Raw genomic sequence first — 27,488 nt, forward strand, 5'->3', positions numbered from 1 at the left:
CTGATTATTAGTGAATGTTACGTTCAGGCATTTCATATAACTTTTTAAATACTGGGTTGGTTAAAAAAATTGGGGTTTTCCCATAAGATGGGTACAGGAAACCCAAATGAACTTTTTGGCCAACCCTATAAATATATGTATTTTATTTCATATAAATATATATATATACATTTTCTGTTTAAAGTTCTTTGGTGAGTCACCAATACCTTTTGATAAATATGGCTTGTAAAAAAAATTATGGGTAGACTGTAGAACTCCCAAAATAATATAAGAAAATAATACATAGGCCTTACAAGTGAGGGTAAGGAATTCACTGAGTCACAAATTTGTGTCAGTTTTTCTCTGTTTTAACCTTCTTTCTTCCCCCAGTCCTCTCTAGGAGTGTCAGTTCCCCTGCTGTATAAAAAGCAGTCCATGGCAGTTAGGACAGAGGCTGGACTGAAGACAGCTTTTAGAAGAAGCATTTAAAATCCCAGCTCCTGCTGTCTAACTCATTTCTTCACTGTTTTCCTCTCCTTGGCACTTCTCATCTGCTCTAACATACTTCTCTTCTTTCATCTGAGTCCTGTGACTGGTATAATGACTTCTATTTCCTCTCTTGGTGTTTCTGTGGCTCCAAGCATTGCTGGTTGATCACTTACTGTATATCAGGTGCTGGGTTGGGCACTGAGGAGGTAAGGGTGAATAGGACTCTATTCTTAAACCTGGTTTACCCTCTAGCCAGGGTGACATTACAGTGTATTACACTAACAGGAGAGTAGGTGTGTGTATAGATCTGTATATCCTGTTGGTGTATTACACTAGATAAATGTGTAAAGTTCTTTGGGAAATACAGTTGTTGTTTTTTTTCTTTTAATTATCACCTTCAAGCTTTTTGACTTAACCCCAACATGATCAGAAAGATTTTAAGATTCTCTAAGATATAATTTACAAGCGGCATATGTTGGTAATTTTGTTTATAGAAAATAAGCAGAGATTTACGGAGTACCATGCCATATAAATAATGGGTCAATGTAAGTCAAGTACAAGATGAATTTATAATAATGATGATAATACCACCATATATTTGAGTAGTGCTTTGTAGTTTTCCAAAGGGCTTTCACACAAACAGCTCATAATTGATCCTCACAATGTCTTCTCTGAAGTAGAGTTAATAAGAATTTTCAACTTTAAGAATTTCTTCTTAGGAACTCTATCATAAGGAAATAATTCTAACTTCCTGGAAACAGTTAAAAGACATTTATCATACTGAAAACAACTGTCTAGGGGTAAGTTAGATAAACTGAGAAACATCCATAGTCATTAAAACTTTTATGAAGATTAGATAATACCAAAGGATTCATTTGTTATTAGTGAAGAAAGGAGGATAGAGAGTTGAATACATATAACACAATTACAATTATTAAAATAATAACTTTAAAGATACCAAACATTTACCCTTTCTGGAGGGGTAAGAAAACTGCCCAGATGTATGCTAAAATTGTGTTACATGCTTATCTTATGGGAGTGTTGCTACTTGGTAATCGTGGTGTTGTCTAAGGTTTAACCCTAGTCTCAGTGTCCTTATTTATATAATGGGGCTCACAAAACTCAACAGAACATGGTCTTTGACTTGTTTTTCTAAACAGCTTTAAAACATTTTTGTGTCCCCACTGTGTTCACATGTATAGATGATGGTTATATCTCTTTCTTTCCAGACTGCTTTGCAAGGCAGTTTAGTGTCTTAGGAAGAGCTCTAGTATGCTAACCTCTAAGCAAAGAATTGCCTCCCAGTTATATTAGGCAAGTCTCTTAATCTTTATAAGCTTTAGATTCTTTTATTAATAAAATAAGGAAGTTGAAATAAATAACCTCTTCATTTCATCTGGAAATTCTTTGATTCCTCCCAATCTTGTTTTGAGCACATGCATGATTTTAAAAAAAAAAAAAGCACAATAAATTAGTTAGGTAGAGGTGATGAGAGTGTAAACTGATAAAATCATTTTAGAAAACACTTTGGCATTTTCCAGTGAAACTGAAGACATACATATGAGAATGTTTTTGACATCACTGTTCATAATAGCTGAAGACTGGAAATGAGTTGAAAATCTGTCACCAATATGTTTACCCTTAATCATGATATATTTCTATGATGGAGTACTGTGCAGGCTTGAAATCATAATTATATGCAGTAATAAGGATGAATTTCACAAACCTAATGTTGAGAGACCCCATGAACAGTATGAAAAGGCAAAAAGATAGGACACTGAAAGATGGACTTCCCAGGTCAGTAGGTGCCCAAATTGCTACTGGAGATCAGTGGAGAAATAACTGCAGGAAGAATGAAGAGACAGAGCCAAAGCAAAAACAACACCCCGCTGTGGATGTGACTGGTGATAGAACCAAGGTCCGATGCTGTAAAGAGCAGTATTGCATAGGAACCTGGAATGTCAGGTCCATGAATCAAGGCAAATTGGAAGTCATCAAACAGGAGATGGCAAAAGTGAACATCAACATTTTAGGAATCAGCAACCTAAAATGGACTGGAATGGCTGAATTTAACCCAGATGACCATTATATCTACTAGTATGGGCAAGAATCCCTCGAAGAAATGGAGTAGCCATCATGGTCAACAAAAGAGTCTGAAATGCAGTACTTTAATACAGTCTCAAAAACGACAAAATGATCTCTATCCATTTCCAAGGCAAACCATTCAATATCACGGTAATCCAAGTCTATGCCCTGACCAGTAATGCTGAAGAAGCTGAAGTCGAACGGTTCTATGAAGACCTACAAGACCTTTTAGAACTAACACCCAAAAAAGATGTCCTTTTCATTATAGGGGACTGGAACGCAGAAGTAGGAAGTCAAGAAACACCTGGAGTAACAGGCAAATTTGGCCTTGGCATATGGAATGAAGCAGGGCAAAGGCTAATAGAGTTTTGCCAAGAGAACGCACTTATCATAGCAGATACCCTATTGCAACAACACAAGAGAAGACTCTACACATGGACATCACCAGATGGCCAACACCGAAATCAGATTGAGTATATTCTTTGCAGCCAAAGATGGAGAAGCTCTATCCAGTCAGCAAAAACAAGACTGCGAGCTGACTGTGGCTCAGATCATGAACTCCTTGCTAATTCAGACTTAAATGGAAGAAAATAGGGAAAACCACCAGACCATTCAGGTATGACCTAAATCAAATCCCTTACCATTATACAGTGGAAGTGAGAAATAAATTTAAGGGGCTAGATGTGATAGACAGAGTACCTGATGAACTATGGATGGAGGTTCGTGACATTGTATAGGAGACAGGGATCAAGACCATCCCCAAGAAAAAGAAATGCAAAAAGGCAAAATGGTTGTCTGAGGAGGCCTTACAAATAGCTGTGAAAAGCAAAGGAGAAAAGGAAAGATATACCCATTTGAATGCAAAGTTCCAAACAATAGCAAGGAGAGATAAGAAAGCCTTCCTTAGTGATCAGTGCAAAGAAATAGAGGAAAACAATAGAAGGGGAAAGACTAGAGATCTCTTCAAGAAAATTAGACATGCCAAGGGAACATTTCATGCAAAGACGGGCTCAATAAAGGACAGAAATGGTATGGACCAAACAGAAGCAGAAGATATTAAGAAGAGGTGGCAAGAATACACAGAAGAACCATACAAAAAAGATCTTCATGACCCAGATAATCACGATGTTATGATCACTCACCTAGAGCCAGACATCCTGGAGTGTGAAGTCAAGTGGGCCTTAGGAATCATCACTATGAACAAAGCCAGTGGAGGTGATAGAATTCCAGCTGAGCTATTTCAAATCCTAAAAGATGATGCTATGAAAGTGCTGCACTTAGTATGCCAGCAAATTTGGAAAACTCAGCAGTGGCCACAGGATTGGAAAGGTCAGTTTTCATTCCAATCCCAAGGAAAGGCAATGCCAAAGAATGCTCAAACTACCACACAATTACACTCATCTCACACGCTAGTAAAGTAATGCTCAAAATTCTCCAAGATAGGCTTCAGCAATACTTGAACTGTGAACTTCCAGATGTTCAAGCTCGTTTTAGAAAAGGCAGAGGAACCAGAGATCAAATTGCCAACATCCACTAGATCATCAAAGAAGCAAGGGAGTTCCAGAAAAATATCTCTTTCTGCCTTATTGACTATGCAAAAGCCTTTGACTGTGTGGGTCACAACAAACTATGGAAAATTCTGAAAGAGATGGGAATACCAGACCACCTGACTTGCCTCTTGAGAAGTCTGTATGCAGGTCAGGAAGCAACAGTTAAAACTGGACATGGAACAACAGACTGGTTCCAAATAGGAAAAGGAGTACGTCAAGGCTGTGTATTGTCACCCTGCTTATTTAACTTATATGCAGAGTACATCATGAGAAACGCTGGGCTGAAAGAAGCACAAGCTGGAATCAAGATTGCTGGGAGAAATATCAATAACCTCAGATATTCAGATGACACCACGTTTATGGCAGAAAACGAAGAACTAAAGAGCCTCTTGATGGAAATGAAGGAGGAGAGTAAAAAAGTTGCCTTAAAGTTCAGCATTCAGAAAACTAAGATCATGGCATCCAGTCCCATCACTTCATGGCAAATAGATGGGGAAACAGTGTCAGATTTTATTTTTCTGGGCTCCAAAATCACTGCAGATAGTGACTGCAGCCATGAAATTAAAAGATGCTTACTCCTTGGAAGAAAAGCTATGACCAACCTAGACAGCATATTAAAAAGCAGAAACATTACTTTGCCAACACAAGTCCATCTAGTCAAGGCTATGGTTTTTCCAGTAGACATGTATGGATGTGAGAGTTGGACTCTAAAGAAAGCTCAGCACCAAAGAATTGATGCTTTTGAACTGTGGTGTTGGAGAAGACTCTTGAGAGTCCCTTGGACTGCAAGGAGATCCAATCAGTCCATCCTAAAGAAAATCGGTCCTGAATATTCATTGGAAGGACTGATGCTGAAGCTGAAACTCCAATACTTTGGCCACCTCTTGTAAAGAACTGGCTCATTTGAAAAGACTCTGATGCTGGGAAAGGTGAAGGCGGGAGGAGAAGGGGGCGACAGAGGATGAGATGGTTGGATCACATCACCGAGTCTATGGACATGAGTTTTGAGTAAACTCTGGGAGTTGGCAATGCACAGAGAGGCCTGATGTGCTGCAGTCTTTGGGGTCTCAAAGTGTCAAACACAACTGAATGACTGAACTGATCTGAACTAAATGTTGAGTAGAAGAAGCAAAACAAAAGAGAATCTCCAGAAAGTTACTCTATTTATGTATAGTTCAAAAATGAGCAAGATTAGACTGTATTGTTAGGGATGAAAACTATATAAAAGCATGGAAAATGACAAGCTCTGAGAGACAGAGGGGCTGTAATGAGAAAGGGGTCACAGGGAGCTGGTAAGGCTCCAGCATCCCGTTTCTTGACTAAGTAGTGGTTATACCGGGGTTTGCTTTTATTTTTTTTTTTATTTTTTATTTTTCTAATTTTATTTTATTTTTAAACTTTACATAATTGTATTAGTTTTGCCAAATATCAAAATGAATCCGCCACAGGTATACATGTGGGGTTTGCTTTTAATGATCCTTTAAACAAAGCATTTTGCTTTGTATGTTGTATCCTCACATGTAAACAGTTATAGGAAAACAGAAATTAAAAAAGTATATATGTGGGAATTTCCTGACAGTCCAGTGGTTAGGACTCAGCACTTTCACTTCCGGGCCCTGAGTTCAATCTCTGGTCAGGGAACTAAGGTCCTGCAAGCCATGTGGCACTGCTGGAATAAAATATATATGACACCATTCTTGTAGTCTTTGAGACATATTTACAAATGCAAAGGACTGGATAGTCATTGTCATAAACCAGAGGAAAAAGAATTTTGAAATAGAGCACTTGGAAATTCATTTGTCTTAGCTTCAAGAATAAGAATGTCTGCATTTATTAATTTTACCTATATGCAAAGCACTTTTTCTTCTTTCTAATTTTTACAATAATGGCTTTTATTATTATCCTTATTTTACAAATGAGGAAACTGAGGCTTAGAGTAATTAAATAACTCCTTGGTAGAGGAGGAATTTTAAAGAAATCACTTAATAGATTTTAAATAAATTACTGAAAGAAATCTGCGTGGACTAGTTTTGACCTTTTTTTTCCTCCTCCGTCTTGCGGTAAGATAAATTGAAAACAACTTTTGTGAACATTTAAAAATATGTAATATGAAAATAAGCTCTGAACAAATGAATAGACTGAGTTTGGGATAGATATCTGTTTTTTTTTTTCTTTTTTAAGATATCGTTTCTTTGTGCCCTAAAGTATGAAAGATTTCCAAGTGTCTAGTAGTAAATGAGTTTGTGGGTGTTTTGGCATTTACCACTTGTAGGTCAAGCCCCTGCACTCAGCGTTAAAATTGAACCTAATTAGAAGAGAAAGAGAGAAACAATGTCTACATTTTTTATATACTAGTTGTGATGGGCACTTTATCCAGAGTTTGCTGGGCTGTGACAACTAAACTAACTCTCATGAAAAGGAAATTACTTTGTCTAGCTAAGCCTCCCCCGCTCAGAAAAAAAGTTGTTTTAGATTTAGTTTGTAATGTCACTTAAGGTTCTTCCTAAAGGCTTGTGAACCTTCACCTTCTTTTAATAAGGCTTCATAATGACAAAGTCCCCTGAGAGTGAAATCATCTATGTGGAATGTGCCCAGGTCTTTAAAAAAATTCTGATAAACATCACTTCATGGTATTTAAGAGATTAAAAAAGACTTAAAATACATAAATGTTACTTTCAGGTTATTATAGCCAAGGAAACCTGTGGCCCAGCTATCAAAACATCTTAGCTGCAGCAAGTTCTGAACAGTGGGCTTAGCCAAATTGGTTAGCCCTTTTTAGGACTGACTATACTGTCTTTGGAGTTGACCTTTAACTTACGATATAGAATATAATTGTTTCATCTCTGAGGCACATTTATGTATCCCTTTGCCCCAACACTAATTCATCATCTGCTTTATAGTAATTCCACTCAGACGTCACCATCAAGCCCACTGGAGGCTACTAAAGGATGTGAGTGCATGTATTTCCTAATCAGTGACATTAGTTTATATCTCCTTATTAAGGTACCCATTAAATTCATCCTGAGAGAGATAACATGAACACTAATGCACTTCACATCTTCCATCAGTGCTTTTTTATTTATTTCTATAATGGAGTTATTAATATCTGAATTTAAAAGTACAAGAGAATGCAAAGCTTTTAGTAATGGTCTACGATCTTTTACTTTGGCAAGATGTGGAAGATATGAAAAGCAAAGTCATCCATTATTATGTTGACATTTTTATTCTCTCTCTCTAAAACATAGCCATTAAAATATACATGATACCGTTTATTTTTAAAGTAAGTTAATATCTTTTATATAATCGCCTCTTCTAAATAAAGTATATTATCTTAGTTTCCCTATAATTTATCTTTAAGTTATCTTGGTTTTCTAATTTTAATTTGAAACTCAAGAGTATATGTCCCTGTTGAATATGCCAGTCATAAAGTACTAATTGAATGTACTGTTCTAGGCTCTGGTGGGTATAAAAGTAGATGCCCTGTATGAAAAACAGTCCACATGTGTATAAAATCTAACTATGGTGAATTCCCTTAACCAAAATAGATACTCCATAAATCTCTCTTCATTTCCATTCATTAGCACTTGCATTTGAGACATTTGGCAAAGTTGCTAATATGACTTTCCATTTGAGAAATCCATAAACTACTGCCTTCAAGGCCTACAGCAGCAGCTGGTACCTTTTTGTTTTGCTTTGAGTTTTTGCTATTACTGTTATTTCAAAGCTGGTAACATGAAATGAATAACGCCAAAAAGTAGCAGTTTGGCAGATCCGTTAGCACACACACTCCTGTTCGTCTCACTACTGACGGCGTTATTACCATCTGCCTTTGGTCCTCACTCTTAGTCTGTTACCCCAGGTGCAGAAAGAGAAGGTTAGGTAGTGCAGCCTTTTTAATTTGCTCCTTACATCAGACTTCCTCTATGGTGAGTAAAACACAGTATCTTAGACGCATTATATTTAAATCTGTACTAACATTCTCTTTCCCCCAAATAATCACATGGTTCAGTACTAGTACCCACGTTTACTGGTGCTGCATTAGTTTGGGTTTAATAAGAAGCAGACTTCAAGAGGGAATTAGAGGGAGAAATGATTTATTGAAAGAAGGAGCAGAGGAAGGTGAGAAGAGCCTTCAGACTGCAGTACAGATATGATACTTGTAGAAGAAGGAAGGAAGGAAGGAGAGCTGAGTTGGAAAACTCTTGGACTACAACTCAGGTCTAAGTTGATGTGAAATACTCAAGCCAAAGCTGCTCACTGGAAGAGTCCCATGTTTTACCCTATAGGGCCTACCTCAGCAACATTGCTGTGCATGTCATGGGCTTGGAGCAGCCTGTATGAAGTTTGGCATGAATGCATCGAGGATCCAGAGGTGCAGTAGCTGGAGCCATCAGCCTTCATATGTATTCCCTGCTGCAGAAGATCTAAGGGACGCATTTTATGACTTACATGACTTCAAATAAGTTTAACACCTCAGTTCAGAATGTAATACTGTCAATACAGTGTTATTGTAAAGGTTAAATAAGGTTAAATAATGTATTTTAAAACCTTGGGACATGATAATACTTAATAAATATTAGTTCTTTTTCTGCTGTCTAGAATGTGATGGTTTTCTAACTTACTTTCCATAGAAGAACATCGTTAGAGTAGCAAATGTGCTGATGTTGTCTATATTAGTACTACTCAAGGTGTGTTCTACAGACCAGTATGTTACTAGCAGCAAAATAAGGAGCTTATACCAGATGTAAGTCAATGATGTCAATAAACACACTACTTAGTTCAAATGCAAATTTTTTTTCATATCAAGACAAGTAAGGAAGCAGTGTGTTTAGTTAAATTCCACCACAAGCCCCTTATTTATTGCGTATTGGCACTTTGAATAGTGTTGGACTTTAGTCAAATATAACCAAAATGTAATATCCTTTTAAAAATCAGATTTTCTTTTTCACCGTATATACAACTTCATTATACCTATTTCTGCTTGTCTGCTAAAGAGGAACTCACTGGAAGCTGGGCCCTGGTAACTCATGTTACTTATGTCAGTGAAAGCCAGTAGCACTGTTAGCATTTGTCAGGGCCTGTGATCAAATATCAAAGTAGGCAGGTTTGTCACTGTCACATTTCTAGGCCCCTTGCCTAACTCTTACCAGCAAATACTCATCGAGCTTCCGCCCCCTCGAGATACCGTGTGCCTACTACTGTCCAGTGTTCTCACTCTGCTCTGTTACAGCCTTGCGAGCCCCCAAGTTGTGATGCTCCACCAAAATCTGCCTTCCCTCACAGTTCCAGGGAACTCCAAGTCCTGTTCCCTCAGTAATGCAGAGGTGACTTGATCTCCTAGTTACAAATTTGCAATTTAAGATTTGAGCCTGTTACTGGAACAATATTAGACACATTTTTGAACTGTGGATGCCATATCTAAATGCATGAGTTATAATCTTTCTTTGGTTCATTTCACCATGTATACCAGAAATACTTGTCATCACACATCTGTAAAGCTGCTGACCTCTGCCCTAAAGTGGGTGTTGAGTTTTCCCACAACCTTTCACTTTGGTAACCTTCTTCCATGGGATGATGTTGGGCACCGAGACATGAATCCAGGAAGTCAATCAGACCTTTTCCTTGTATGTTTAAGGATTTAAAATATTAGCTGCATATTATTTTTAGTTGCAGGCATCCTTTCATATTCACACACATACACACACTTTCATATTGAAACTAATTAGATGGAGATTTAGTGTGTTTTTTTTCTATGTATTCCCAGGTCTTTGACGATGTGTTAACATGATGTAGTAGACTAGGAATATCTAGTTTTGCCTTCATGCTTTTAAAAACTAAAGTGCATGTTTCATAAAATTAAAGTGTCCCAAGAGTCGGTTAATATAAAGTAATATTTTGCCAAGGTCATAAGTGATTTAATATGAAAGATCATATTTTATCGTAACCATAACAGACTTAGCAAAACCTCGGCAGACAAATTGCTGGTTTAGAAATGATCTGAACTTACTTTTCCCCAAAACACAAAACCCACAAGATTGTGTATATAAGGCAACAGGCATTATTTCATTGATCCCCAAGGTTGTGGATCTAGTGGCAGCTATTACAACGTGCTTTGTTTTTATTATTGCTCTGTTTAGTCAGTCATCCAAATTCTAGCCATTTCTGTTTATAGCAAGATAGAGCATATAACCCAGGCAGCACAGCTAGTCATACCTTTTTATTGATGTAATTTGACTTATTTTGGTTCCTTTCCTGGTGTCTAACATTTTGTGAAGCCCTAACATAAATTATTGGCTTGTATAACCCACTGCATCACCTTCACCCAGAGATTTGCTGCCTGTGCAGTTCCTTAATTTTCAACTGTGAGAGATTTATTTTTCCTTAGTGAGTCCTAATGTTTCTGCACACACACGCACACATGCTTGTGCATGTGTGTGGGTATATAGGAATGCCAGTGAGAAAGTCCAACTTATTCTTGGTTAATTCCTGCATGAGATTCTGGAGAAATCTTTAAACTTAATAGATACTGGTTGCTGTGTTCTCAAGTTGACTTGATCGTGAACAGTTTGGTGGTGGTTTTAAATTTTTGCTCCAATTTTGCTTATTTTTCCTGGGGATTCTGACTAGTCAGGGTGCTGTACGCTTCATGTCCTCAGTGAATACTTACTGACTGTGTAACTGACCAATGACATTTCCTAAGCCCATGTAAATGACTCAGATACTATTACAAATATCGTATGTCAGACAAGCACTCTATGAGATAGATGGCCTTGTCCCCACTTGACAAACGAAGATTTTGGAGCTCAGAAAACGTAAACACTTTACCCAAAGTCATACAGTTTATACATGAAGGATTGGGATACTTTATCAGAAGATTTTTTTATGTACATGATTATATTTGATCTTTCAGTCCTTGAAGTGGACAGAATAAATTCATTTCTATGCTATTGAGTACATGGTCACTATAGTGGGCCTGGCTCAGTCCAGTACTCTCCTCTGAACTCTGATATTACTTGGTGTTTGTTAAAGTTTGTAGGTCAGTAATGGCGTTGGTCACACCATTTTAGTGTGGTCACCAATGGCTGACTTTTGTTAAGTGATTCTCTGTTGCCTCCACGGTAGAGCCCCTGCTCAAATACTTGGTCTTCAAGTAAGCACTTTTATAATGAAAAAACAATGTGTGTGGAGGTTAGGGGGTGGGGGCAAGCCTTGCAGATCTGTCCATGTCAACCACCTTCTTAAAACCTTCAAATCATTTCCCGAGGTTACCTTCCCACAACCCTTCCCCCTCAAAAACAGACATTTCAGCATGCCAAAGGCTTCACATGATCTGTCTTCTTCCTCCCTTTTCAGCCTCACCTTCTGCTGCCACTTACCCCAAAACCCCTGCCACTGGCCCTTTATGCCAGGAAAGCTGAACTACTTCACTGAGGTGAGGCCCACCTTCTGCTTCTGCTTTTTTTTAAGTCCCCTTTTACCCTCTTTACTTGATACCTCCCCCTGTCACTCATGTGCTAAATTCCCATTCGGTCTCCACTGTACAGTTCCGTGGTCTTTCCTACTATAAGCCTTTCTTTACCTTCCTGAATAGAGTTATTATTCATCTTCTACTTTCCCTGCTCAACTTAAAAAAAAAAAATACTCATTTGGAACTTGCCTCGCAGTCCAGTAGTTAGGACTGGGTGCTTTCACTGCTGTGGGCCCAGGTTCCATCCCTGGTCGGGGAACCAAGATCCTACAAGCTGTGTAGCCTGGCCAAAAGACAAAACAAAGCCTCAGTCAAATATATTAGTATTTTTACATGTCTGTTGTCATTTATTGTATATGTAGATGTTCCCTACTAGACTAATAAACTCTGTTAAGGATGAGAGACCAAAATTTACTCATCCCTTTATCCCAACACAGTGTCTAGCACCAAAAATGGACTGAGCAAAGGTTTGTGCCTGGAAGACAGAAAGCATCAGTGACCCTCCTCTGGGAATTAAGGAATGAAAATTCAACACTAAAAGGAAAAGCCTGCCATTTGAAAGGAGAGCGGGGTACACATTAGTATCAAATGAAATTAGTGTCTTCACTTCTTATAAATGTGCTGGGCTTTGCATGTGTCTAGGACGATAATGCAGGGCTTTGAGAAGTGGAGTGAGATTAAAGAGAAGTTATACAATGAGAGAGCATTTTCCTTTGGTAAGAAGTTAGAGGTTATTGAGTACCTTTTTCTCTTCTAGTCAAACAGAAAGCTGACAAATGTTTTCCAAGTGTTAATCAGAATTTTCTAATCTTTTGTCTTTCACTGACATTTTTATTTAATCATTTCAGATGCAATAGTAAATTACTGACCTTGTGTGTAATTCAACTAGTGCACTTAAAATGGCAATACAGGACAGATTGTTACCAGCTCACCAGGATGTGTGATGTGATACCATTTGAAGCTCTGAAAAGAGAAGGGAAGGGATTGTGTCTTCAGATAACTCAACCCTGGAGTTCTGGCCCATTAATACAGTTTTTAGTTGTATAAAAGTTACACATGCTGCTAGTTTAGCGAGTCAAATAGTTCCTTAAGGTTTATTATGAAACAGTATTTTTCCCTGTACCTTAAAGGAAACTACTTTAGTAATTTGAACAGATTCTGTCTTATGTGTGTTAGTCTCTTAGTCGTGTCCAACTCTTTGTGACCCCCATGGACTATAGCCCGCCAAGCTTCTCTGTCCATGGAATTCTCCAGGCAAGAATACTGGAGTGGGTTGCCATTCCCTTCTGCAGAGGATCTTCCCAACCCAGGGATTGAATCCGAGTCTTCACCATCTGAGCAACTGGGGACACTTACCTCCAAGTCACTAAATAACCTGACAATATCGCTTCTTATTGGGTTTTAAGATTATCAGTAATTCCTTCAGTAGAGGATGATAGTCTAGCTCCCTTTCACCACATCTTTACTGCAGGCATATTCCATTCTACCAATATGGGTTCGTATTTAAACTACCAGTTCTATATAAAGTTCCCTCATAGATAAGACATACAGTATACTATGATTCAGAGAAGGCAATGGCACCCCACTCCAGTACTCTTGCCTGGAAAATCCCACAGACGGAGGAGCCTGGTGGGCTGCAGTTGATGGGGTTGCGAAGACATGACTGAGCGACTTCACTTTCACTTTTCACTTTCCTGCATTGGAGAAGGAAATGGCAACCCACTCCAGTGTTCTTGCCAGGAGAATCCCAGGGACGGGGGAGCCTGGTGGGCTGCCGTCTATGGGGTCGCACAGAGTTGGACACGACTGAAGTGACTTAGCAGCAGCATACTATGATTACTTTTTCTCTACCTAATATTTTTTTGTTTTCTTTGAAGTTTATGATTCTCTTATTTTTACTTTGATTAGTTTTCAATATGTTTATACCTAATTCTACCCCAAACTCTCCACCAGTTATCTAAATCTCCTCTCAAGATGTTCAGACATGTCAGATGTACAGTCAGTGGCTTGTCAGATTTTCAGTCAATTTAATCTTTGGAAATCTCTCCTGCTCCAGTCTGACCTGCTCTGTTCTCTTTGCCTTACCTAAAATCCTCAGGATTCCCATCACTTCTCTTGTGTTGAAATTCATTTTCTGAATGGATTCCATGTCTTCTTCTTTCTCAGGTTACTCTCGTTTTGTTGACAAATGTCTTCCTTTAGCTTCCTGAGAAAGGATGTATGGAGGTAAATTTTGGTGACTTTGTAAAACTGAAAATATCTTTATTCTTTTTTTATTTGGTATGAAATAAGCTGGAAATATTATATATATATATATATTTTTTTTTTTTTTATATACCTATCAGTTCAGTTCAGTCGCTCAGTCGTGTCCGACTCTTGCGACCGCATGAATTACAGCATGCCAGGCCTCCCTGTCCATCACCAACTCCCAGAGTTCACTCAAACTCAGGTCCATCGAGTCGGTGATGCCATCCAGCCATCTCATCCTCTGTCATCCCCTTCTCCTCCTGCCCCTAATCCCTCCCAGCATCAGAGTCTTTTCCAATGAGTCAACTCTTCGCATGAGGTGGCCAAAGTACTGGAGTTTCAGCTTTAGCATCATTCCTTCCAAAGAATACCCAGGACTGATCTCCTTTAGAATGGACTGGTTGGATCTCCTTGCAGTCCAAGGGACTCTCAAGAGTCTTCTCCAACACCACAGTTCAAAAGCATCAATTCGTCGGTGCTTAGCTTTCTTCACAGTCCAACTCTCACATCCATACATGACTACTGGAAAAACCATAGCCTTGACTAGACGGACCTTTGTTGGCAAAGTAACGTCTCTGCTTTTCAATGTGCTATCTAGGTTGGTCATAACTTTCCTTCCAAGGAGTAAGCGTCTTTTAATTTCATGGCTGCAGTCACCATCTGCCGTGATTTTGGAGCCCAGAAAAAGAAAGTCTGACACTGTTTCCACTGTTTCCCCATCTATTTCCCATGAAGTGATGGGACCAGATGCCATGATCTTCGTTTTCTGAATGTTGAGCCTTAAGCCAACTTTTTCACTCTCCTCTTTAACTTTCATCAAGAGGCTTCTAGTTCCTCTTCACTTTCTGCCATAAGGGTGGTGTCATCTGCATATCTGAGGTTATTGATATTTCTCCCAGCAATCTTGATTCCAGCTTGTGCTTCCTCCAGCCCAGCGTTTCTCATGATGTACTCTGCATAGAAGTTAAATAAGCAGGGTGACAATATACAGCCTTGACGTACTCCTTTTCCTACATAGGTATATAAAATAGCAACACCGACTCAATGAACAGGAGTTTGAGCAACCTTTGGGAGATAGTGAAGGACAGGGAAGCCTGGCGTGCTGCCATCCATGGGGTTCCATAGAGCTGAACACAGCTTAGCGACCTAACAACAACATATATTTTAAAGAATTTTCAAGTCAGTGCTCCATTATATTTTAGCTTCCAGTATTACTTTTGATGTTTGGTTTTTGTATTTGATTAGCCTAAAGATATTTGACTCCCCCACCCCCCTTTTTTTTAATGTGATCTATATACTTTGTTTTGCTTTGCTTTGTTTCCTTTCTGGAAATCTGTAGAAAACCTCTTGTCCTCAGTGTTTTAAAATTTCAGGCTGATGGGCCCTTGAGTTTATTTTTATCCATTGTGCTGGGTACTCAGTGAATCCTTTTAGTCTGAAAATTCAAGTCATTGAGTTCTGGGAAGTTTCTTTGAATTATTTCATTGATGATTTATTCTTTATTTTCTGTTTCTAGACTACTGTTGTATTTAGGTAATAGATCTTCCGCACTGATCCTCTAATGTTATCTCTTTTCTCCTGTTTTCCATCTCTTAGTCATTTATTTTAACTCCTCAGACATTCCCTTAACTTTGTATCTTGCCCATCTATTTTTTGTTGTTCCTATTTCACTTTCATATTTTAAATTGCTAAGAACTCTTTTTTCTCTGAATAGCATCCTGTGTGTAGTATCGTCTTTTATCCATCTGAGCATATTAATGGTTTTTGAAATATTTATTCTTATTTTTGTTTTCAGTTTGATCTTGATATTGTCATTTGCCTTAGAGGCACTTCTTAAGTTTAATGATACTTGATTGCATATTTCTTTTTAAGAGGAGAGGACTAGAAAACATTGGGAGCTCTTTGTGTTGTTAACTCTGAGGTTCACTTGCTGGGCTCTTTTCATTGGGGAATACCGAATGTCATCCTTCTTAGGTCTTTCCTCTGGGCTTGTCAAGGATCTTTCAGTATCCACCTGTAAAGTATTTGCCTGTGTTGTGGAGGCAGAGTGGAGGGAAGAGGGCTACAGGCCTCCGCATCTAGTATGCACACTTTCATTTAATCCCCTTGCTGGCAGCACAGTGCCTTTGCCCTTACCTGTGTTGATGTTTCCCTCTCCAAAATCTAAAATTCTAGTTTATTTGCCAAGGTGTAAGAGTGCTTGTTGCCTCAGTCTATGGAATTGAGAGGGGATCTGGAAATATAATTGTCCTGTTTTTTTTTTTCAATTGAGGTATAAGTGACGTATAACACTATATCAATTTCAGTGCATAACATAATGACTCAGTATTTGTATACACTGCAAAATGATCACTCAGTTTTCTGTTTTTAGCCCCACTTTTACTGCCAGTTTAAGAAGTACTTAGGGGCCACCAATTCCTGAGCCTTATGGTTGTTACTGAATTATAGCTCACATTGCCTCTCAAACCCCCTCTTCTGGCTTAGAATTCAGCTTTTAAAAAATCTGTCTATCCTGCTTTTCAACTTCCAAAATTTTGTTGCTGTTATAATCTTTGCAGCTCTTTCTTTGCTGTATTTACATATAAGCACAATACATACAGGGGATAATAATTTAAAACATTACTGTCTTCTCATTAGAAACAAAGGAAGCATAAAGATAGAAAACCCCATTACTGACACTTTATGGAAGTTTCAGGAGGTTGCAGAAGTCAGTGTACATGTTTCAATCTGCCATCTTAACCCACAAGTTCCCAAAAGTTTTTAAGTAGAGAAAAGTTTTTATAAAGGTAAAAGAAACCAGCAAACTTTAAAATATTTTTTATTTTAACCGAATTCAGCTTGATTTTATTTCCAACAGTAGAAGAATGAATCCAAATAAAACTAGTGAATGTCTCAAAGCCACAACCAGGTTTTGATGAATATTTTTCCTTTTGTGACCAAGAATTAAAATCCAGAAGGTCACAAAACCTAGAGATTCAGAGATATTTCCACTAATTTCCAACACTTTTCTCCAGTTTTCCTAGGAGATACTCATCATGCTTCTCAAAGTTAATTGATGAGGTATTATTACCCTCTGAGAAACTTCATACATTAGACTGGGAAAAGAGAGAATGAAGTAGGTTAGAAAGTTGGTTCTGCCCCTCCTAATGTTCTTCCATAATATACACTTCACAGAAATAGTATCTTGGGAAGAGCATTATTTGATATTCATAACTTTAAATCAGATAGGCTAGAGTTTTATTGGTTTTATCAGTTGTGTAATCTTTAGGAGTTACTTAACCCTCTGAACTTGTATCTTCATCTTTGAAGCAAAGATTAAGTACAGTTGGCCCACCACGTCCATGGATTTGGCATCCCTGGTAACAGTGGGCCCATGCAGGGACTTGAGCATCTTTGGATTTTGGTATCTTCAGGGTTCTTGGAACCAATCCCCTACTGATACCAAGGGGCATCTGTAATATTTTGAGGGTATATAAACTTTAAATAAGATACGATATTAAAGAACCTAGCACATGGAAGCTGAAGACCAAATGATACCCATTTTTCTTCTTACTGGTTCAATCAGGGTAAGCTTTTCAGTGTATAACATTTAGACTACATCTGAAGAGAGGATAAGCTTTTAAAAGATAAGCCAGAGATGGAGACCTTCCTGGAAGGATAGACCTTCCAGACTGAAAGAATAGCATGACAAAAGCATGGCTATGTCAAAGAATCAAGTCTGAGACTTGTTTAAAGACTGGCAAGTACTTCCAGGTGTTTTGGACTATCCAGCACATGAAAGGCTGCAGCACAATGGGAGTGAGGCTGGGAAGGTTTTGATATAGGGGCACCTCAGCAAGAAAATTAAAAGGCTGGTGTTCTCACATATTGCAGCACTGAGTGAGATACAGACAAAGCACGGATCCATTGGGAAAGCAAGGCCCCCTTCTCTGGTAAAGCTTATTTAATATGGCTTTTTAACAGCTTGATCTGATAGAGATCAAAATCATAATGGAAGTTATTGATAAACTTGGAAAAATGTATGAGATATATATATATACACACACTCTAAACAAGTATACTTGTCATGTAACTTGTTTGTTACTCTAAACAAGTCAAGAACGTTAAGTAAAGACTATGTCCAAGAGAAGAAGATTGCTATCTTTATGTTTCAAAGGCCGTCAGGGGAATAAGGAGTAAAATTAAACCTTGATGATGGATCAGAAGAAATCAGAAAGGAGTTTTTAGTTCCCTTGAGAAATAATATTTTCTATCAGATCAAACTGCCCAATAGTGAAATGAAAAGCTTGAAGTGAATTAAAAGTCTAGTCATTAGAGGTATATATACTAGAGCTAAATAATTATCAGAGATGTTGTAGAAAATGGGACTGTTTTGTGAAATGGTAAAAGCAAGTGCCTTCTAAGGTTATGCTCAACTCCATATGATTTTGTGCCTGACCAGGGCTCTTCTAGGTGTAAACTTTGTATCACGCTTTGCCCACAACAAACTATTCCACAAACTAGAACCTTGAGGATGGTTACAGATCCCCTGAGACAGTCCTGTCCTTTAGTCAACTATTTAAGCTGCTTGAGAGAGCTCCAGAAGCTGTCACTGGAGAGGAGGATTTTCTCCACAGTTCTGCTGAAAACAGTGGGACAGTCTCCATCCAAGTGGAGCCTTTGGCACTACGCCACAGACCTCAAGAACATCTTCACCTGCGTGGGAGCCTCCAGCCACCTTGAGACAGGGCTTACCACCCCTGGCAAACCCCCAGTAGCTCTAAAACTCTTTCCTTTTCTTTGTCTTAACTGAAATCTGAGCCCCTTCCATTGGAGACTTGTTTTCTGACACTCCACAGGAGCAGAAGGTGATGAAGATGGAGGTTGGGATGGGTAATTTGTCCATTTCTCATTACCATTACTTTTCCCTCCTTGTTTAAAACCATCATCTTGCTTTGGAGCAGTTTAACTGTTCAACTATCATACCTAGCCACTGTTGCTGCTGCTGCTAAGTCACTTCAGTCATGTCCAACTCTGTGCGACCCCATAGACGGCAGCCCACCAGGCTCCCCCGTCCCTGGGATTCTCCAGGCAGGAACACTGGAGTGGGTTGCCATTTCCTTCTCCAATGCCTGAAAAGTGAAAGTGAAGTTGCTCAATCCTGTCTGACTCTTAGTGACCCCATGGACTGCAGTCCACCAGGCTCCTCCATTCATGGAATTTTCCAGGCAAGAGTACTGGAGTGGATTGCCATTGCCTTCTCCTACCTAGCCACATCATCTGGTATTCTGGCTATTTCTTTGGGGCACTCAGAACTTGGAACCTCACTTAAGATCTTCCATTCTAGGCCACTACTTCTATAGTAACTGTGTTTTTACCCTAATATCATCCCCTGTCTTTCCCATGTTCTCTCTTGCTCCTGTGCTTTTATGCCTGCAGTTTCCTCCCTTTGGAACTGTTTCCGTACTCTTTCACCTGATAAAATCCAGCTTGCAGTGTGTGGCCGGATAGGTTATCACTTCTTTCCCAGGTGGATCTATCTCCCCTAGAGTTGGTCAGGCCTTCTTCCTCTGTGTTCCTATAATTTTCTCTAATTTGATATTTATTATTCTTTAATATATTTTGTTTCTGATTTTTAAATGTCTTTTCTACTATATTATTATTACCTGAAAAGCAAGCACTCCCTGTTCTTTATTTTGTAACTTTTTAACCCATGGCCTAGTGCGTAGAAGGTGTTCAGTACCTCCTGGCAGAATGCATACGATTCCAGCTGCTTGTCTTCTGTGTGCCCGTATAAGACTGTAAAGGTCGAACAAAAAGTAGGAGACCGGTATTATTACTATAGCTAGTTCATATCTAGCTCAAATAGGTAATAATTAAATAACTAGTTAAATAATTAAATACAGACACACCACTGGTGGACTTAGGTTTAGAATGTAAGTCTGCCCTTTACCTGCTATAGTTTTATGCTTTATTCCTGTTAACCTTATCACTGTCACCCTACTTTTGTGTTTCTGCCAGTTTTCCAGTCCCCTTACTTTAATCTTTTGGCATTTCTTATTCTCAAAACATAGTGAATATATTTGCTTATCTTGGATGTTTTCTTTTTCATGAGTCTTGTCTTTTAAGGCTATAGTGTGTTACATTTAGGACACATCTGATTCAGTTGAGATCAAAAATAACAACACACAGGCTTAACCAAAAGGAAGTTAGAAAGAAAAACTAGTAATGGAGTATAAAAATAAGGTGCAACATTAATGGTTAAGTATAAAAAATAGTAATGTTCTTAGCAATAGCTATTGAGGAAAGGGGATGAGAAGTAACAATTTAAGATGCTTATAATCCACAGACTGTGTTGAGAGTTTTACATACATGGTTTTATTTATTCCATGCAATAACCCTGTGAAGCAAATGTTGTGTGTATTACGTAGGTCAGGAACCAGAAGTTCAGAGGGGTTAAGTGACTTGCTCAAGGTCACAGAGATGTTAATGTGCAAACTTGGAGTTCAACCCAAGACTTTTTCACTTTTTAGTTCCTCTCCTCTTCTGCTTCACATATTTTAAATTGGTGTTTTATTAGCTTATTTTTGATTTAAGAGTTTTGGAAGTTAGCTCAGACGTTAACACGGAAGTGGCAGTTTGAAGACAGAAGATCATGTGGTTTAATAACCTTAGAATAATCCTTAGAAGCAGCTAACTGATTTGAGGGGGGTGGTTTTATATTATAACCTGTTCAAAGATTATTAATTAATAGTGCAGAGAGCAATATTTAAACAGCAAGTAGAGCTCTCACCAAATCTCTTGATGCAAATTTTAATACAGTCTGAAATTTGTGCTGATTTTTCTTTGGACAGTTGTCCAGAATTGTTCGTGCCTGCTTAGATGATTAACACATTATAGAGACTATTTTCAATGTACTTTGTTAAGAAGAAAAATGTGTTCAGACTCTATTGTGAAATGAAATAAAATGATTCCTTGGCCAATCTGCTCCTCTTCCCATTGATACCACCCCACACACACATACCTTTACACATATACTCATCTAATACACTTACTCACTGCCTGTGTCACTTAGATTCTTTCCCCCATCTCCACTGATTTGTCTTCTTTCCTACCATTTTGTACCCAGCTTAGCTCAACTCCTTTTCTGTAGGTCCCAGTACTTCAAGAAAGTTTTTCCCACAGAGATTTCTCTGTAAACCAAAAAGCAAATTTGGATTTTACCCCTGCAATGTGCACTCAAAAGTTTATTAATTATCCCCCCAAAGTTGATTAATTACCATCACTTGGCATAATGTTAGTTGCCACATATTGAACAATAAATAGATCACTGCCATTAACAGTCTTATTGTAGGCATTGTGTACGGTCAATGGGAGCAAATTATTTAATCTGTCTGTGTCTCAATGTCCTCATCTGTCATACAGGGATGATGCTTTGTTACAGTTCTTATGATGATGATTAAATGAATTAGTATTTGTGTAGTACTCAAAACAGAGCCTAGCATACAGAAAATACCACAGAATTGTTTTTATTTACCAAAACAAGACTTAACTTCGCAATACTTCATCTAGTCCTAAAAAATCCTTTTGGTATCTTTACAAGTATCATAAGTTTAGAGATTAGTTTATAAAGAAATGTTGGCTCGAGGGCCAACAAGGCCAAAGTCGAGGGTGTTGGTCAGCCTGGGCTCTCCTTGGAGACGCTTAGGAATAATCCACTTCCAAACTGATTTAAGTGTTGGCAGAGTCCAGTGCCTTGCAGCTGTAGGTCTGAGCGGGCTTAGTTCCTGGCTTTCTGCTCCTGGATGCTGCCTACATTCCTTCACACATAGCGCCTCTGTCTTCTGACCTGTAATGTCCTGTCAAGCCCTTCTCACAGTTTAGATCTCTCAGAACATTCTCTTCTGCTGCCAGCCAGAGAAAACGGTCTTCTTTTAAAGGTTCGTGTGATCAAATTAGGCCTACCCAGGTGATATCCCTTTGCCATAAACATAAAATGACCAGGGGTGTAACTCTGGGCTAAAGGTGGTAGAGGCCATCTTAAAATTCTGCCTATGGCCCCACCCTTCAGGCTGTCATTGAAAGATAACTATCCCCCTAGGTTTACCTGGTTATCATTCATTTAAGAGGTAGCCTCCCCAGGGTGACATCCGTGCCTGAGTCACGTTGAAATATTCCATTATATGTTGCACACCTTCCCTGTAGTAGATATTCAGTACACATCCAGTGAATTAATTATACTTTCTGTTAAATGAATTGTGAGATCAAAAGATGAGCAGAATTGTTCCAGACCAGATAGTAAGAGCATCTATCCAATTGGAGGGGCGCTGTGCACTTGACACTTCATTAACATTTGGAAGGGTTTTTGTTTGTTTGTTTGTTTGTTTTTGCTTCTCTTTTTTTGAGGCTACATTTATTTATGATCAACCAAAGAGACTAAACAGTGGATGCATGGGCTTGGACTCTAATGCAATTCAAATGAGGTCAGGAAAATGCCACAAAAGAAAAAACCTTAAAAGGCATGAAGTAGATATTATAGTAAAATTGCTATTGGACTGTGAAGAAGGCTGAGCGCGGAAGAATTGATGCTTTTGAACTGTGGTGTTGGAGAAGACTCTTGCGAGTCCCTTGGACTGCAAGGAGATCCAACCAGTCCATTCTGAAGGAGATCAGCCCTGGGATTTCTTTGGAAGGAATGATGCTAAAGCTGAAACTCCAGTACTTTGGCCACCTCATGTGAAGAGTTGACTCATTGGAAAAGACTCTGATGCTGGGAGGGATTGGGGGCAGGAGGAGAAGGGGACGACAGAGGATGAGATGGCTGGATGGCATCACTGACTCGATGGACGTGAGTCTGAGTGAACTCCAGGAGTTGGTGATGGACAGGGAAGCCTGGCGTGCTGTGATTCATGGGGTCGCAAAGAGTCGGACACGACTGAGCGACTGATCTGATCTGACGTCATTAGAGAAAGAAAAGAGCATGCTGGAAAACTGTGTTCCATTTAGGGCACCTCATTACCAGATTATTTAAGGGAAACTGGAGGGAGTTCAGAGACATAAAGAATGATGAAGAGGCTATAGGGATTAATTTACAAGCAAAGATTTTAAAAAACTAAACATGAATAGCTCAACTAAACATGTATAGCTTAACTAAACAACAGCTGAGTAGAGATGTAACTATTGTCAAATGTCTGATATCAAGAGAAGGATTGTGTTTTTCTAAAGAGTTGAGAGTCCCTTTCTAATTATTAGAATTAAATGAGAAATGAGAAAACAATCTTTTCTATCCAACTTGTAAGCAGTATTTAGACTGTGTGTTAGCATGTGAAGTGTCAGAGTTGAATCCAATCTCAGCTCCTCTACCTGCTACCTGTGGTAATTCAGACAACTCCTTTAGCCTTTTCCATTTTGTCATGTGTGGAGTGGGAATTATATGACCTATCTCACGGGGTTATTATGAGGATTAAATGAAACAGTGAGGTTTTGTGCCTGGCACAGGTTGTAAATTGAAAAGAATGGTAAATACTATTGGTATTCATTCTTAAGTGGTTAAGACTTCAGAGTGCTAGAGTCAGACACACCTGGGGTGCAAATTCAGGTTTTTTTTAATTTTATTTTTATTTATTTGTGCTAGGTCTTCATTGCTGCACAGGCTTTTCTATGGTTGTGGTGAGCAGGGGCTACTCTAGCTGCGGTGCGTGAACTTCTCATTATGGTGGCTTCTCTTGTTGCACAGCACAGGCTCTAGAGCGTTTGGGCTTCAGTAGTTGTGGCTCCGGGGCTCTAGAGCACAGGCTCAGTAGTTGTCATACACGGGCTTAGTTGCCCGTTGGCATGTGGGATCTTCCGAGATCAGGGATCAGACTCCTGTCTCCTGCATTGGCAGGCAGATTCGTTACCACTGAGCCACCAGGGAAGCCCTCTACAATTTATTAACTCTAAGTCTCAGTTTCTTCAACCCTCTGAGTGTTATAGTGAGGACTAATGAAATAATATAGTGTGAAATACTTATAATGATTGGCACATTAATTAGTAAATTTGTTAGTAGCTGTAGCATTATTTTAATTATCATTAACACAATCATCATTCCAGGGAGACCCTGACCAAAGTACTGGTATATATTCAAATTATTTCCAAATTTCCCCTATTATAAACAATGCCATATACATACCTCTGTTTCCATCATAATCAACACACACACACACAAACAGAATTCAGTAATTATTTGTTGAATTCAGTCTGCTAAGTTCTACCAATAATCATGTCAAAGACTTGTGGACACTGCATTGCTACAGAGATGCTGCAGTGGGCTTCTGTACTCCTTGTGTGATCAAATTTATGGCAATAGATTTAAGTGCATCATTCACTGTAATAAAACTCTGACACTTAGATTTACCTGAATTTCTATGAAAGAATCCCTGCTTTTGTAATGACATTTTCATTTTTGTCTTTTACACACCTAAGTGCTCCCTGTGGCTTCTCTTTACAAATAGGATTGTGTTGTTGTAGAATCAACTCTAGCTCGATTAAGCAAAACTAGTATTAGTTTAGAGGGCTTCCAATTAAAAGATATTAAGATTAATCAGAGGGTATTAATCAGATGTATTCATCAGTGATAACTTCACAGAAAGTACAGGATGGCCAGAAAAAGAGCTACAGATGAGGAAAAAAAGCCACATGAAAAGATGCTAGATATTACTAGTCATTCAGTTCAGTTCAGTCACTCAGTCGTGTCTGTCTCCTTGAGACCCTGTGGACTGCAGCACTCCAGGCTTCTCTGTCCATCACCAACTCCTGGAGCCTACTCAAACTCAGGTCCATCATGTCAGTGATGCCATCCAACCATCTCATACTCTGTCATTCCCTTCTCCTCCCGCCTTCAATCTTTCCCAGCATCAGGGTCTTTTCCAGTGCATCAGTTCTTCGCATCTGGTGGCCAAAGTATTGGAGTTTCAGCTTCACCATCAGTCCTTCCAATGAATATTCAGGACTGATTTCCTTTAGGATGGACTGGTTGGATCTCCTTGCAGTCCAAGGGACTCTCAGGAGTCTTGTCCAACACCACAGTTCAGAAGCATCAATTCTTCAGCACTCAGCTTTCTTAGAGTCCAACTCTCAAATCCATACGTGACCACTAGAAAAACCATAGCCTTGACTAGATGAACCTTTGTTGGCAAATGCCTCTGCTTTCTAATATGCTGTCTAGGTTAGTCATAGCTTTTCTTCCAAGGAGCAAGCGTCTTTTAATTTCATGGCTGCAGTCACCATCTGCAGTGATTTTGGAGCCCAGAAAAATAAAGTCTATCACTGTTTCCATTGTTTCCCCATCTATTTGCCATGAATTGATGGGACCAGATGCCATGATCTTGAGTTTTAAGCCAACTTTTTCACTCTCCTCTTTCACTTTCATCAAGAGGCTCTTTAGTTCTTCTTTGCTTTCTACCATAAGGGTGATGTCATCTGCATATGTGAGGTTACTGATATTTCTCCCGGCAATCTTGATTCCAGCTTGTGCTTCACCCAACCTGGCATTTTGCATGATGTACTCTGCATATAAGTTGAATAAGCAGGGTGACAATATATAGCCTTAATGTACTCCTTTCCCAATTTGAAACCAGTCTGTTGTTCCATGTCCAGTTCTAACTGTTGCTTCTTGACCTACATATAGATTTCTCAGGAGGCAGGTCAGGTGGTCTGATATTCCCATCTCTTGAAGAATTTTCCACAGTTTGTTGTGATCCACAGTCAAAGGCTTTGGCATCAGGGAAATGCAAATTGAAACTATAATGAGACACTACTACCAGAATGGCTAGAATTTTTAAGACATATCATCAATTCCTGATGATGATGCAGAGCAACTGAAACACTCATACATTGCTGGTGGGAACGCAAGATTGTGTAGCCATTTTTGAAGACAGTTTGGTATTTTGAAAATAAACAGCTACCATTCAAACCAGAATTTCCACTCCTTGGTATTGGTCCAAGAGAAATAAAAACTGCAAGTCCAAAACAAAAACCTGTGCCCAAATGTTTATAGCAGCTTAATTCTTAATAGTCCAAAACAGGAGACAACCCAAATGTCCATCAACCAGCATACAGATAAACAATTTGTGGTATATTCATACCATGGAATACTAGTCAGACTCAGCAATGAAAAGGAACATATACATGCAACAGCATGAATGAATCTCAAAAACAAATGAAAAAAGGCAGGCAGTAGATGCTAAATATTCTGTGATTCCATTTTAAGACATTCTAGAAAACTGTCTCTGCCCTGTTAGACTGTGATCTCTTTGATCTGATACAGCTCCTAACACCAGGATTGCATCAGAGTCAGTGAACTGGAAGCAGAAATGGCTAAATCTGATCAGTTTAGGGAATAAGTTTTAGCTCTCAAGTGAATCAGGAATCTAGATTTGGCCAAAGGTCAGTATAAGGTAGCCTAGGGTGAATCGGAGTGCAGCAGACTGTTAACAGGAGGACAGGGAGCCAAGGTGAAGCCTGCTGGACATGACATCATGAATATCAGCTCTAATGGATCCTACACAAGTTCATCCACTCACATCGCTGTCTGCCTCCAGAGAACGTAACCTTTCTTTGATGATCACTAATTAAAGCTGATTGCAGTTACTATCAAGGGTCTGGTTTACCTGCCTTTGACAAATTTCCAGTTGTACTTTGCTTGTCCATTTGCAGTATGCTTTACTGACCCTCTTCAACAACTCTTAAAAACTGGCAGTGACAGAGACCCCACTTACAAACCAGGTTGACCCCAGAGTTGCGTCAGTTTAATCGTGCTCCTAGTTATTTTCTGGCAAACATAAGAATCTGAAGCAAACGACCATCTTAATTGAAGTGTTTTTAATATGAAATATTTTATAATGCTAAGCTTGGCTCAGATATAACGTGTACCTCATAAATACAACATGTGCTATAAAGAAAAGAGCCTGTGGTTAAACTCACAAACTTAGATTCTGGTCCCTGGACTCCACCTGTTTACCCTTGGCTTGGCCACTTAGCCTCTCACTTAACTTCCATGGTGAATGAATCAGGTGGACTGATGCTCCAACATGAATCCCATGAGTCTGAGGGTAGTTGGAAGGATGATTGGGAGGATGAAAAGAAAAACTTTTCTATTACTAGACTTAAGAGTTTTTAGACCTGACTTTTAGACTTTTCAGGTCTCAGACTGGCAGGCTTCAGCTGTGTCCAGTGTTTACATTATAACACACCTATTTTGGGGGAAAAGAACTGTCAAGGTTTATAGATAAGGATGGAAAAGTACTTAGTTTGTTCTTGCAACTAGTGGCCCATAATCAGGTTTTTATACTTTTCCTTAGAGGTGTGTATTGCAATAACTTACTGTAAGAAACAATGTTATTGCTCATATTAAATATTCTTTAAGTAGTTTTTCCACATCTTTGAAAGAGTTGTATTTTCTTCTAGGAAGGTAGATTTTATTTTTGACGTGGTGATACCCTTTTTTTAAGTTCTTAATCTAGTTCCTTTTATATCAGTGAAACCTTAATATTTAAAAATGAAATATCGGTAACTAGTCCTATAGAGACTTTTGACTACATAAGCCAGAATTCTAAAGTAAAGTCTTTGATGCATATGTGCATTTTTAATTTCTTAATTTTTCAACTCTTCTAGACCAGTTCTCTCTTTGTAGTCAAATTCATTGTAATCCC

The 27,488-nt window shown here is 38.8% G+C and overlaps 1 protein-coding gene across 5 annotated transcripts in view; it reads left to right on the forward strand.

The window, feature by feature from the left end:
• The window catches only part of UVRAG (UV radiation resistance associated), a 335,117-nt gene that overhangs the window by 268,591 nt on the left and 39,038 nt on the right, over positions 1-27,488 (forward strand). Inside the window, exon 14 of one of the 5 annotated variants that reach the window (XM_061380904.1) lies at positions 8,390-18,590. The exons of the other annotated variants lie outside the window; for them this stretch is intronic. Coding sequence (XP_061236888.1) covers positions 8,390-8,566 — 177 coding nt within the window. The 3' untranslated portion in view covers positions 8,567-18,590. Of the gene's footprint in view, positions 1-8,389; positions 18,591-27,488 lie in introns of those variants that run through there. 5 annotated transcript variants of the gene reach the window in all.

This window comes from Bos javanicus, chromosome 15 (assembly GCF_032452875.1).
Source record: "Bos javanicus breed banteng chromosome 15, ARS-OSU_banteng_1.0, whole genome shotgun sequence".
Lineage (NCBI taxonomy): Eukaryota > Metazoa > Chordata > Mammalia > Artiodactyla > Bovidae > Bos > Bos javanicus.